The 14503-nt window shown below is 40.0% G+C and overlaps 1 protein-coding gene across 4 annotated transcripts in view; it reads right to left on the bottom strand.

The window, feature by feature from the left end:
- Positions 1-14503, bottom strand: part of LOC138813573 (putative ankyrin repeat domain-containing protein 19) — a 44012-nt gene that overhangs the window by 21065 nt on the left and 8444 nt on the right. For 3 of the 4 annotated variants that reach the window (XM_070001989.1, XM_070001990.1, XM_070001991.1), the window contains exons 1-6: positions 13575-13866; positions 10459-10573; positions 10102-10275; positions 6366-6472; positions 4565-4702; positions 314-381 (exon numbers count right to left, since the gene is read on the bottom strand). In XM_070001989.1, the coding sequence (XP_069858090.1) occupies positions 314-381; positions 4565-4702; positions 6366-6472; positions 10102-10275; positions 10459-10573; positions 13575-13843 (871 nt within the window). In that variant the 5' untranslated portion in view covers positions 13844-13866. Of the gene's footprint in view, positions 1-313; positions 382-4564; positions 4703-6365; positions 6473-10101; positions 10276-10458; positions 10574-13574; positions 13867-14503 lie in introns of those variants that run through there. The other variant, XM_070001992.1, reaches the window with a different exon arrangement.

The following is a 14503-nucleotide window of genomic DNA, read 5'->3' as shown; positions in this document are numbered from 1 at the left end:
ATTATATAATATATGGACTATAGATGGATGGATGGATAGATGGATGGATGGATGGATGGATGGATGGATACATACTAGTTTGAACTCAATTACCTTGTGATCCATTGGGCAGGAACTGTGTAATTTAAGCTACACTTCTAGCAATCATAATATAAATTTCATTAAGTTCTTGAATATATCATTATTCCAGACCATTAAAAATTTTGAAAAAATACTGTTAACACATTTTTAACTATTCTCCTCCAATTAAAATTTTCATGTTTTAATTTTCTTATGATACATCTTAGGGGTAATTCACTCCTACATATCTTACCTTCAATTTGGTTTTGTTCTTCTACATATTTGATTTTCTCCTCTTCATAATTCAAAAATACGTGTTTACTGCCATGTATAAAAAATGGATAGTTACTATTTTAAATTCACATGTAATGCATTTGACATATACATGAATTCTCTTTTGCTGTTTGCTGGTACTGGAGTTTGAATTCAGGGCCTCTCATTTGCTTGGCTTAGTTGTTTGGCTGAGGCGCTGGCATTTAAGTCACACATTTGGTCCAGGTTTTTTATAGCTATTCTGAAGATACAGTCTTGTGGACTTTTCTGCCTGGGAAGACTTTGATACAAAACCCTGTTTCTCAACCGCCTGAAGATTGTAGGTGTAATTCACTGACACCTGGCTCCAACTACCTAAATTTTGAAGAAAACTTCAGACAATATGGAAGGTATTCTCAGAACTTTTCCCATATAAAATAGAATTGTAGCTTTAAAGCTTTTTATTATTCTTGTAATAAAAGACAATAAGATGAAATGGCTATGAATTGAGAATAGTAGAGCTTGTACATGCACTCTGTTAGACTGGCATGAGAAAAGACAAAGCTTTCTATACAATAGTTATTTCCCATAAATTTTTTTCTTTGGGCTTGAAATCTTCTTCTAACTTCTAAGGATTAATAACTCTTTATGTCATTGCACTTTTATGAAGATTTATTTGGACAGTAAAATATGCACATGGGATTAACAAACAAATGAAATAACTTTCTCTTTTCTATCTTTCTTTCTCCCTTTCTCTTTCTTTCTTTCTTTCTTCCTTCCTTCCTTCCTTCTTTTTTTCCTTCCTTCCTTCCTTCCTTCCTTCCTTCCTTTTCCTCTCTCTTTTCCTCTCCCTCTCTCTCTCCCTCTCTCTCTCCCTCCCCCATTCCTCTCTCTCCCTCTCTCTTTCTTTCTGGGTAGTTAATGTGAGCTTCTTTTCCTCAAGGCTAGCACTCTACCACCTGAGCCACAGCTTTACTTCTGGCTTGGTTTTTGGGTGGTTAATTGGAAGTAAGAGTTTCACAGATTTCCTGCTTAGGCTGGCTTCAAACCATGATCCTTAGATCTCAGACTCCTGAGTAGCTAGGAATACAGACATGAGCCACTGGTACCTAGCATAATCTTTTTCTTTTTCTTCTTTTATCCTTTTCTTTCTCTACTTTCTTTTTTTGTTTGTTTGTTTGTTTTTTGTTTTTTGGGTCCGGTCATGGAGCCTGAACTCTGGGCCTGGGCCCTGTCCCTCAGCTCTTCAGCTCAAGGCTAGCACTCTACCACTTGAGCCACAGTGCCACTTCCAGCTTTTTTTTTTTTTCTTTTTTTGCTTATGTGGTGCTGAGGAATCGAACCCAGGGCCTCAGGCATGCAAGGCAAGCACTCTACCACTGAGCCACCTTCCCAGCCCTCTCTACTTTCTTTATATTTAAACTCATTTCCATTTCTTGGGGTTCATTTTGGCCAACATTACTTTATATAATTAGAGGTATATAGACAGTGTGCCTTTGTTTCTCTCTCCTAAGAATATGCTCCTTTTGTCTCACTGTGTGTAAATGCCTAGAGTCCTGTCTAATTTATCATGCCCCCATGTGTTTTAGATCTAGCTTCCCCATATGAGAGAAAACATGTGCCATTTGTCTCTGTGAGTTTAGCTCACCTCACTTAACATGATATCTATTTCCCTGCAAATGACATAATTCTTTCTAATGGCTATGTAAAATTCCATTGTGTACAGGTACCGCATTTTTTGGATCCATTCATCTATTGTAGGGCATGTAGGCTGTTTCCAGAACTTGGCTATTGTGACTAGTGCAGCAATGAACACAAATGTTCAAGTGTCTATATGGTATCTTGGCTTGTGATGTTTGTGTAGGAACAGAATGGCTGAGTTGCCAGAATAATTCCTTAATGCTGGCTTTATAAAGGTTTTGGATTTCCAAATAAATCCTACATGTGCTTGTCTTCAGGGTCTAACATTCAAGTGTTCTAGATATCCAAAATAAAGTCAGAAGCTCTGACTTTAGCAGCTATTCTATTCATTGTGACTTGTCATACAGAGCAAATCAGGTATCCAACAATTTCTACCAGTTTTATTAATATATAAACTCCTTACATTAGATAAAATGATCTTTCACACCAGGTGTAGAAAACTAATAAAGTCCAAGATCCGGCTTCAATTCGTACTATTGCTCCCCAGCTCAGAATCAGCAGACCTTTGCTAGAGTGTTATCTTCAACAGATTTGGAAGAGCAAATCCCTCTTTGTAACTAGAAATGATGTGAGGAAATGGGTTTAATTTCAATAGTCAAAGAATTATGTTTAATGGCTTCATGGTGAGAGAAAATTTTGAAAACCTCCTGAAAGCTGGAAACATAGATTCAAACAACTTGGCAGATTCTCATTACTATATTTTCTTAAAGTGTCTTGAATTGTCAATCAAAAATTTGCATCCTTTCCCAGGAAGGAAGATACAGCAACTCCTACAAGCTAAGGAAAAATGCTACATAGATATAAAGGGGCCTTTGATCATCAAAGAAGAAAGGAAACCATTCTCTTGCTAGAACATTGTTGGAAGCTCTCTCATACTTTAGGATGAATGAAAGTTGTTCTTGTTAGAAGAAAAGACAGTCTTGAAGGGAAACTCAGCATGAATAGCTAGAGTAACATTTTGGTTTTATATAAGGTTTGGAACATGGGAAAATGGTCAATTTGCTATGAAGCTAATCTGGGAGCCTCCTATTCCAAAACAGAGTGCTGGGACATTGGAAATACCTGAGCTTTATAAAATGTGCTTGTAGCCAGGCGTTCATGCCTGTAATCCTAGCTACTCAGGAGGTTGAGATCTGAGGATAGCAGTTCAAAGCCAGCTCTGGCAGGAGACTTGAGACTCTTAGCTCCAATAAACCACCAGAAAACCACAAGTGGTGCTGTGGCTCAAGTGGTAGAGCACTAGCCTTGACCTGAATAGCTCAGAGACAGTGCCCAGGCCCAGAGTTCAAGTCCCATGACCAACAAGAAAAAAAAAATGTACCTGTGACATTAGAAAAAACTTGTCCCTTTTATGTCTATTAGCATAAAGACATAGGGCTTTGGGCCAGGTGCAGGTGGCTCACGCCTGTAATCCTAGCTACTCAGGAGGCTGAGATCTGAGGATCATGCTTCAAAGTTAGCCTGGGCAGGAAAAGCCAGGAAACTCTAATCTCCAATAAGCCCCTAGAAAACCAGAAGTGGCACTGTGACTCAAGTGGTAGAATGCTCACCTTGAGCTGAAGAGCTGAGGGACAGTGCCCAGGCCCAGAGTTCAAGCCCCATGACCAACAACAACAACAAAAAGACATAGGGCTTTGGGTCAGTAAGCAGAACCTAGTAGAAAAGGATTATTATAAGAGGGCTCCAGTAAAAGCTTCCATAGATAGAACAGTGCAGAGGTAGAATCAACCAATGCAGTGACTTGATGACTCATGTTTCTGCCTTTGCCTGACTTGTGAAAGAAGGCTGACACCTTTGAACTTAAAGAAAACCTTAGGTTCTTAGGAATTCAAGGAGCTGGGCCTTTGAAGATAACAATGTTTGTTGGTAAAGTGGATATTTCAAGACCCAAAGAGCAAATCAGAAAACTCAAAGATTTGACAATATTTTTAGCTCATGTGTAAGGTTTATAGTTAGTATAAAATGGAGAATGCTGTGCTTCATAAGAGTAAAAGCCTTTCCTGGGCACCAGTGGCTCACACCTGCAATCCTAGCTACTCGGGAGTCTGAGATCTGAGGATCATGCTTCAAAGCCAGCCCAGGCAGAAAAGTCCATGGGACTTATCTGCACTAAACTACAAAAAAAAAAAAAAAAAAAAAAAAGCCAGAAGTGGAGCTGTGACTCATGTGATAGAGTGCTAACCTTGAGCAAAAACGCAGTTCAGGTCTTGAGTTCAAGCCCCAGGACCCATGCACGCACACGAAAGGTCCTTATAATTCCAAAAGTAGGGGGTGAGGGTGGAGCTCAGTGGTAGAACACTGGCCTAGGACATGTGAAGGCATGGGTTCCATCCCCTATAACTTCAAAAATGTAGTTGTAAGATAAGCAATAGTACATCCACTGGCACGTCTAAATATCCTATCATTTTGCATTGCTTCTGCTCAATGAAGTGAACTCACTTCCATTCCCAAGCTTTCTAAACAATGAAATCTTGCTTGATGTATACAGTGTAAAAGTTGTGATTTTGCACCTCCATCTCATGTCACCTAGCATTTTAATGTAAATACTTACACTTTACAAAGACCTTCAAAAGCATAACGTTTTGCAGTCCATAGATGGGCATCCTGAAAACAGGGGTCAACACCTCGGTCAAGAAGCAGCTTAATCATGTGTGCTGACTCACACCTCACCGCATACATGAGGGTGTTTCTACAACAGCAGAGAAGAGGACATTCTTAAGTGCCTAAATGATGCAATTTAAACTGCAGATCTGATCTATTTTACCAATGTTAATACCTGCCCTCTCTGTGAAGACGTAATAATTTTCTTACACACATAACCTATCTTGGAAACTCAAGCTTTGTAAATGATCTCTAGAAGTAGAAAATAAACTCAAAGTATTTTGTCCCACCGAAGACAATAGCACAGAATTCCTTATTTAATATATTTTAGTTGGCAATAACTGTGCTAATATTATTTATCTGAAGTAGGCAGTAATTTAAATGAACCAGTCCATTTTCCCTAATATAAACCAACATATGATAATTCATAGTCACCTAAATTCAAGTAAGAAAGAGCCATCTGCGTGATTAAAACAATAGTAGAATTAATAGTAAAATGGTGATAATAGTCATAATATTTATTTATTTATTTATTGCCAGTCGTGGGGCCTGAACTCTGGGCCTGGGCACTGTCCCTTAGCTCTTCAGCTCAAGGCTAGCACTGTACCACTTAAGCCACAGCACCACTTCTGTCTTTTTCTGTTTATGTGGTGCTGAGGACTCAAACCCAGGGCCTCATGCATGCAAGGCAAGCATTCTACCACTGACCCACCTTCCCAGCCCCGTTCATAGTAATTCAGATGCTACTGATAACCATATGACCTGCACTGAACAAAATGCTATATAAATCTTACCGTCACCATTTAAGTGGAGTGTCTTCCTGTTCATATACCATTGAGGGTATATTTAGTGGTAGGTAATATTCTCACTGACATGCAATTAGCAAGTGGGAAAGTTAGGAATAAAATTTTGTGTGAATCTAAAGCTTTGATCCCTTCTATACTTGTCTTCATTAAAGTTTATCTAGTTAAAGGTCTTTGTATTTTATTTGTTTACTCATCATAAAATCAACACATCAAAATAAACTGGAAACAGCAAAAACAGGAAAAAGCCAAAGAAAAACAAAACAAAACTAAGCCACATATAGAAATAGCATAGTAATAGTCAATAGTTATAAAAACCTAACATCAATATTCTTAAAATAAAGCAACTTAATTAAATATTCTTCAAATAAAACAATTTAAAGTAATGAGTTATTCAGCAGACTATGATTTTCCAACTACTGTTTGTGCTTAAAAGAGACCTTTGAGGGACTGGGGATGTGGCTTAGTGGTAAAGTGCTTGCCTGGGTTCAGTGAAGCCCTGGGTTCAATTGGTACCACATAAACAAAAAGAAAAAAATATTTTTGAGAAAAAGTGTACATGAACCATAAGTGAAAATATTATGACACAATTTAAGAATTTCATTGTGAGTCCAAAATTAAACCAATATAATTTTAAAGCACATAAAATGAATATGAAAGCCCTTTAGCTAATAAAACAAGATTGTAGGAATGGCAAGAGCACAAGTAACAAACACCAGCCAACACCTGAATGGGTTGTGAATGTTATTTTGTACTGTTCTTTGTGCTACTCACTACCAATAATTGATTCTATACCTTACTGAGGATTTATGTTGGTATTTGTCACTATGTACCGGCAAATATGATTTAACCTTTCTCCTATCAATATTATACTCTTTCTGACTTGACAGATTGTTACCACGATGGAATACCACTAAGGATTTTACTGACAAAGACAACAAACTATACCTTTGAAATTTGTCAAATGCATTAATATTTGCACCATTGCTTATTAAAAATTCTGCTATCGTCTCTTTGTTCTCTTTTAGAGCAAATAGAAGTGGTGTGAGTCCTTCCTATAAGACAACAAAATTTGTAATTACAAAATTACATATTTCTCAACTAACATGAAAATCCTAAGACTCTACCTACTTAACAAACAATACAGACTAAAGTATAGTTTTATCTCTCTCCCCTCCCTGCCCTCACTTCTGTTGCTTTTCTTTACAATGCCCCTCTTGCTTAGATTTGTCACATGAACTTCAGTGCTCTTCTAATCTCACTTTAAACATATGCTTTTTCTACCAGACTTTGTTCCTATCATGATATTTTCCTCCTATCTAAACCAAGAACTTCTGGAAGGCAAAGGCTGGATCTTTGTCTTGAAAACCTAGTAATCAAAAAAAGGAAAGTTTTTCAGCATTTTATGAAATGGATGAGCAAATTTTCATGTGTACATTAGGATTATTTATATAGTCCAAAGAATATTTACTATCACTAAAGTAGTGGGCTCCAACAGAAAGACAGCATGATCCAATCATTTAAAAAAATATGACCAAACTGTGCATTATATACCAATTAATAACTAAATCTCTTTGATTTTTCTTAATTACTATTAGACAATGTTTTCTTGTGACCAGCATAAGCATTTGAGTTTTCATGACTATAACAATCACAGTGTTAGCTGGGCGCCAGTGGCTCACGCCTGTAATCCTAGCTACTCAGGAGGCTAAGATCTGAGGATCACGGTTCAAAGCCAGCCCAGGCAGGAAAGTCCGTGAGACTCTTATCTCCAATTAACCACTAGAAAAACAGAAGTGGCACTGTGGCTCAACCAGTAGAGTGCTTGCCTTGAGCTGAAGAGCGCAGGGACAGTGCCCAAGCCCAGAGTTCAGACCCCACGACCAACCAAAAAAAAAAAAAAAAATCACAGTGTTTCTCCGGGCCATGGAGGAAGCTTGTTTTGTTTTCTTAATGTTTATTGTGTTAGGAACCCAATACTAATGCTAGGCATTGGCTTGAAATGACTCACTAAGGGAATGAATTAAATGAAATAAACTTCAAAGAAATTATTGGGTTTTGTTTTTGTTTTTATTTTTTGTCGGTCATGAACTCTGGGCCTGGGCACTGTCCCTCATCTTTTCAACTCAAGGCAAGCGCTCTACCACTTGAGCCATAGCGCCACTTCCAGTTTTCCGAGTGGTTTATTGGAGATAAGAGACTCACAGAGTTTCCTGCCTGGGCTGGCTTTGAACTGCTATCCTCAGATCTCAGCCTCTTGAGTAGCTAGGATTGCAGGGGTGAGGCAACAACGCTAGGCTTGAAATTATTGTTTTGTTTTGTTTTTTAACAAATGATTTGTGTGTTTTCTCTCATTACGGGAGATTCTTACCATAGCAGTTGAAAGGCTTAATACAACATTTCATTCTCAATTTTAAGGTGTCTCTGATGCATATCTGTGTTTGTTTTCTATTTTGTTTTGCAACAGAGTAGGCCAGGCTGCCTAGAGGGCCAGGAATGTAGGCATGAACAATCACACCCAGCTATCAACCTATTTAATTCATTTTGATTCTTGCTGTACTTTAATTGCTGAAGTTATTTTAACTTTATCCAAAAAATGAAGCAAAAATAAAACATGACAATTCTAAGACTGATCTACAAGCATGATCGAAGACAATGATTTGCATTATTAAGGGACAATGTTGAAGGCAAAGAATATGTGCAAATTGTCCAGCACTACTGGAGAAGGACTTAGTATTTTCTAGCTATTCCAATAAGAATGCCATTATTGACAGAATAAAGAGAACAAGTTTAAATATAAATGGATCTGACCATTTCCAAAAGTGTAGATACATCCGTAAAAGTTAACCTACTTTTGAAATATACATCAGAATACACCATAAAATATGAACTGTAGATTCAAAAAGACTCAAAAGTGTAGATTTATATAAGCAAAGTACATGACATGCAAACATACTGAGATGTCTTGCCAAAATGTTAGCAAATAGATGGCCAGATACCCTCTTCACAGTCATTCATTCATCAATCAAATGGACTTAAAGGAGCCTGATAGGCCTTTCTCTTTCTCTTCCGATTTTCCCAGCTTGAAGAGTCTTGACAAGGAAGAAGATAACAGAAAAGACAAGGAGAAGGCCAACCATAGATGCTATGGTGATGCCTATGTCCAAGGGCTAAAACTCCTCACAGTGGCCACCTCGATACCACTAGTTTTCATCCACAGGCATCTTCATATCTCTGTGCATATCTAGCATGCATGTGGCCCTGGGTTTGATCTCCAGCAAAGAAAGGAAAGGGGGAGAGGGGGAGATGGGAAAGGATGGGAAGGGGAAACAAAGGAGGAGGCTACAATGCTTGATAAGAAATGTACTCATTACCTTGCCCATGTAATCGTAAACCCTCTGTATGGTATTTTCACAATTAAAAAAAAAAAAGAAAGGAAGGAAGAGGGAGGAGAGAGGGAAGGAAGTGAGGGAGGGGGAAAGAAAGGGAGAGAGAGAGAAAAAGACAGAAAGAGAAAGAGAAGGGAAGGAAAGAGAGAGAGAGAAAGAAAGAAGTTAGGAAAGAAAGAAAAGAATGAAAGAAAGAAAAGAGAGAGAGAGAGAGGGAGGGAGGGAGGGAGGGAGGGTGGGAGGGAGGAAGGGAGAGAAGGAAAAGAAGGAAAGAAATGAAAAATGGATACTATTCTTTTTTTTTTTTTTGTCAGTCATGGGACCTGAACTCTGAGGCTAGGTGCTGTCCCTCAGCTCTTCAGCTCAAGGCAAGCACTCTACCACTTGAGCCACAGCACCACTTCTGGCTTTTTCTGCTTATGTGGTGCTGAGGAATCAAACCCAGGGCTTCATTCATGCAAGGCAAGCACTTTACCACTGAGCCACCTTCCCAGCTGGATACTATTTTTAAAGAGCAAGTTGAAACTGAAGTTTCTGTAAAAGTCTCTTGTGGTTTATATATAGACTGTATTCATGGAAACACAAAGTAAACACATCAGGGACACATTCACAGCCTTGTTTTTATCTCTGCTATGTTTGTATTTCTACATGGGAGCATACAAACCCAAGTATTTGTATGTAAATTTTTCTTCAGTTAATATCAGGTTTTACAGAAACACTGTCAATCCCAAAAATGAAATAAAAAATTTTAAAAACACATGGTAGTGACTCAAGAATCCTTAGCACTTAATAATTTGTACCCTATTTATATTATTCTCCAAAAGTGTTAAATAAGTGGGTGATGCGTTACACAGGACTGCTGAAGCATAATTATTCAAAGACTTCCTATCTGTGTTCTTACTATCTTCATAGATTTCAGTATTTACAACTGCCAAGTTGGTGATAAAAAGGGTTTAGTGAATTTGAGAGATACTTTGAAATCATACTTTTGTTATGATGAATTTTTAACATATCCAAATGCACATTTATCTTTCCAGTGTCGTTTTACACTAGTGAAAAAAATTACTTTGGGGAGAACTTTAAAAGAAACCACAAAAATTCAGTGGTTATATATATATATATATACTTGTCTGAAGATATAAAAGAAAGCATCTTTGAAAGTATAACTATATGAAGCATTTCAAAATGCTTTCATTCAATATCTACTTTCTAAGCATCAAAGTGTGACCTTGTGTAGGGTGGGTACCATTCAAACACATGCACTTCAAATGGTTTAAAGTTTGGGTTATCTATACCTCATTTCTTATCTCTAGATATGCATTGTACTCTAGCAGTTTGACAACCACTGGTTTCCATTCCCAAAAGACAGCATAGAAGATGGCAGTGTAGCCCTTGTGGTCTTTAATGTTTGGATCTGCCCCATATTCCAGGAGAATAGTCAAACATTGCAGCCTCCGGGCTTGTACGCTCTATGGGGAATATAACAAGAAACATCATCAAATCAATAGTTCAAGAAAAACTCATATTTCATTGGTTAGCTCTAGTTAAAGAAGACAATAGTTACATTTAAATAGTTACGTTGAAATAAGATTAATTCACTTTTAATTTAAGCATTTAAATCAAACTTATGCTGAAATTTGTTGGGTAGTGACCTTAATCAGAGGTGTGTAACCACAGCTGTCACGGATATTCATATCACACCCTTTTTCCAGTAGGAAAGTAATTAGATCTGGATTCCCATACCAAGCGGCAAAATGCAGAGCAGTTCTGAGGAAAGGAAAAAGATTGCATTAAAATTTTAGAGTAGTGTCTCAAATACACAATTATGCATGTAAATATGAAGATTACATTGAAAGTAGTTCCTCTGCCTTTTAAGCAAACAGTCCCCTTTGTCTTGAAGAACAGTACTTACTGTTTGATGCCCCACTACAATAAAGAAAGTGCAGCCTATTTAACGGTTACTTTTTAGTATCAGGTGGAGATAGAACACAGGGCCTCCCACACCCTATGGCAGGTGACACTGAGCTACATTGCCAGTCCAGAGAAGTCTTTTTGAATAAAAAGTTTTTAACCTTTGGGTTTAACTAGCATTGCATTTACATCCTGTTACCAACTATCTTTTATCTGTTCTATACTTGTATTTGCCACCCATGAGAATCAAAAATAGTACTTTTCTCAGGAGACATTACTGTGATGCTTCAGTAAGACTCCATGCAAAATTTTTGAACAAGTGCATGAACATAACACCTTAACATGGTAAATATTAGAATTCATGTCATTACTGCTTTTCAACAAACAGCAAATAATGGCCACACACAGAGACAACGAACAATATTGCACATGAAGTTGAACGGAGATATTGACTAGAGTTAACTCATGTTGATACTCTATTCAAAAAGCAAGATAAGATTACAGCTTTGAAAGGTGTAAGCTTCTCAGGAAGCTGAAATCTCAGGATTAGGGTTTGAAGGAAGACCTGGCAGGAAAATCCATGAGACTCCTTTTTTAAAAATTTTTGTTTAGAGTTGATATATAGAGGGTTATAGTTACATGAATCAGGAAACGAGTAATGAGTACAGTTCTTTTTGAACCATGTCTTCTCTTCCATCACTCTCTCCTGGTTTTCCCCTCCCATCCCCACTCACGAGACACCCAGTTCATTTTCCACATAGAGGCTAGTATCACCGTTTTATTTGCTCACCCTTGTTCCACCTTTTATGTGCCCTCCTTCACCCTCCCAAATATAAATAAACTAACAAGACAAAAGTTGGGGGGAGGAATAGCATGTCCATGAGACTCTTATCTCTTAAAACTACAAAAACATTCAGAAATAGAGTTGTAGCTCAAGTGGTAGAGTGCTAGCTTTGAGCAATAAAAACTCAGGGACAGCACCCAAATGCTGAATTCTAGCCCCAGGACTGGCACACACACATAAAAGTAGAACTGCCAGATTCATATTCCTCTATCAGAGGAAGTAACTGAAGCTAAAAGAGGCACTTAGATAAGGTTTTCCAATAAATCTTATTTTTTAAAGTTGCCTGATCAAAATTATACTGAATCATTCTTTTAAAAAAACTGTATAAACTACAGCATGAAGACATAGATGAGAAATACAGAGATATAGTGAGGATGGAAAATGGTGATAAAATCTAGAATATGATATAATTAATTTGAAACAGAACGAGGGGGAAGATAGGCAAAAGACGAAGGAAGAAAATCAAGAGGAGCACAATCAGGATGAGATGGAGGAAGAGGAGCAGGAAAAGGAAAACGTGATGAGAATCTATACTTCCATACACACAAAAACAAGGTCCTTATGAGGCATGTCAGTAAAGAATAACCATACATGGATATGTACTGATATAAACATGTTTTTGAGGATTATATAATGTTGGGTGTGAGGATGGAATGATATTCTGATGCTTTCCCTCATTATTGACTTTTCTACCATTGATGCAACACACATTTTGAAGTGTGTAGCTTCAGGGGAGTTGCTGCATTAGTAATGGAGCACTAAAATGAAGTTTTAGAGTGAAATTCTAAATTGGTTCAATATTCAATTACAAAGTAAATTAGATGCTGGAAAGCTCTATAGATTGATATCTATCAACAACCATATGCGGTTGCTGTAGTGATTTTTTTTTAACCAATCAATGCTGGTAAACAGGAGTGATTGAGCATAACCAACCACATAGTGTACATTTCCCACAAAGCTCCAGTGGATGGCGCTCAAGTGTGCAGGAGCGAGGAGCGAGGAAAGGTCTGCCAAATGGTAGAGAGCACAGGATCTTCCACCTCCTCCACCCCCCCACCCCCCCCCAACCCACATCTCTCTGAGTGAGCTGGGCTCAACTGACAAAGTGCAAGCTAAGACCTGTCCAGTGTCAGCCAGACGATCCTCGCAGTCTTTCAAGATGTCACAAATAAATACAATGTTCAAGTATAACATATTGAAAGGCTCTGAAGTTTGCTATGTGTCAACTGTCAAGACACAGCCTCCTGGACACGGTGAAGCCCTGCTGGTGAGCACTCTGTGGTCAGTACCCACTACCTTCACCCCACAGGTCTTCCTGGCCTTGAAAGCCAGCAAAGTCAAGACGCATGCGCGCTGCAGAAACTGCTGACCCCCGTCTGCCAGCTGGAAGCTGCAGGGGACCCTGGGCTGCTTGTCAGACAAAGAGGCAGAGGAAAGGGAAGGGAGGAGGAGAATGAGAAAGCCCCTTTTCTGCTCCCAATTTCCTTTTTCAGTTTAAGAACACCTATAGGTGCATGTGCACCGCTAGGAAACATCTTGAAGGCTATTAAATAACATTTGGGTGTGCAGTTGATCCCTTTTTTTAACTCTGGGTCTCTTCAGCTCCAGGTGACCAGCACTCTATCACTTGAGTCACAGCACCATGTCCGGTTTTCTGGTGGTTTATTGGCGATAAGAGTCTCAGGGACTTTCCTGCCCGGGCTGGCTTTGAACCTCGATCCTCAGATCTCAGCCTCCTGAGTAGCTAGGATGACAGGTGTGAGCCCCAGTGCCCGGGGAGTTGATCCATTCTTTGACCCTTTGGAAGTGTGGACACTATAAAAGGAGTTGTTCAAGTCCTGATCTTGTCTGGCGGCCCTGCTCCTAAAGCCCACGTGGGCGCAAGCCCTCTTCCCAGGTGTGCAGGTGACCAGAGCCCGTGTGGCGGGGACAGAGCCCGGGTGGCAGCCAGCCTCCCCTGTCCGCTGTCCCCCCACGCCCCCCCCCAGAGGCCCCAGGACCCTGTCTCCTCACCTCCTCTTGCGTTCCCTGTAATTCACACCAAAACCTGCAGCCAAGCATCTGTCGATGTGGGCGATGTCTCCGCGGACGGCTGCCCAGTGGAACATGTCGTCCGAATGCGGTTTGTACGAGAGCTTGTACAATTCCCGGGGCTTCGTCCCGCGCAAACTCGGGGGGTCATCGCAGAAGCCCAGGGGCGTCCTGACCCGAGCTCCAAAGCCAAAGAACTTCTTCACGGCGGTGACACGCTGCCACCCCGGGCCACGTCCTTCCCCGGACATGGCCGTCGCAGGAGCTTCCAAGAGACACCCAACCTAGTCTCTCCAGTGTCCCACCAGGGGGGCGCTGGGCAGCCAGGGCGCAGAATCAGTTGAGCTAAGGGTCCGCGGTTGCCTAGCAACGCGGGTAAACGCAGCCACCCCGGAGCCACCGAGGCCAAGGGGCCCAACAGCGGGCAGGGAGCTCAGCTCTGTCTTCTCTGTCTAGTGAAAGCCAGGGTCCATTGTACACAACAAGGTCTGCGGTTGAGATTTTGTACTTGTCACATGCAGGTGGCCCTAAGACCCTTGGCCAGGCTAAACTGTCCAACACAAGGATCCCAGAGAGACTGTCCAGGTGTCTTTGACTTGACAGGCTGGGCAGCCAATAGTCCAGGCCTGTGTATGTACACCACAAATCCACTCAAAGAGCTGCTGTAGCCCAGCCCAGCTTTGCCTTCAAATTCCTCAGGTAAAGTGCACTATATATCACGAAGATGTGTGTTTTGTCTCGTAATCATTCTGTCTCTCTTCTTCCTTCCTTCTTCCTCCCCTCCCTTCCCCAGTCCTGAGACCTCCCTCTCCCTCCTTCTTCCTACCCCCCTCTCTGTTAGGGATTGAACTCATGGCCTTGTGCATGTTAAGAGAATGCTTACTATTGAGCTCTACATCCCATACTTTTAT

Source organism: Dipodomys merriami, unplaced genomic scaffold, assembly GCF_024711535.1.
Source record: "Dipodomys merriami isolate MVZ:Mamm:240054 unplaced genomic scaffold, mDipMer1.0.p SCAF_6, whole genome shotgun sequence".
Lineage (NCBI taxonomy): Eukaryota > Metazoa > Chordata > Mammalia > Rodentia > Heteromyidae > Dipodomys > Dipodomys merriami.
This window is presented reverse-complemented; position numbering and strand designations above follow the sequence as displayed.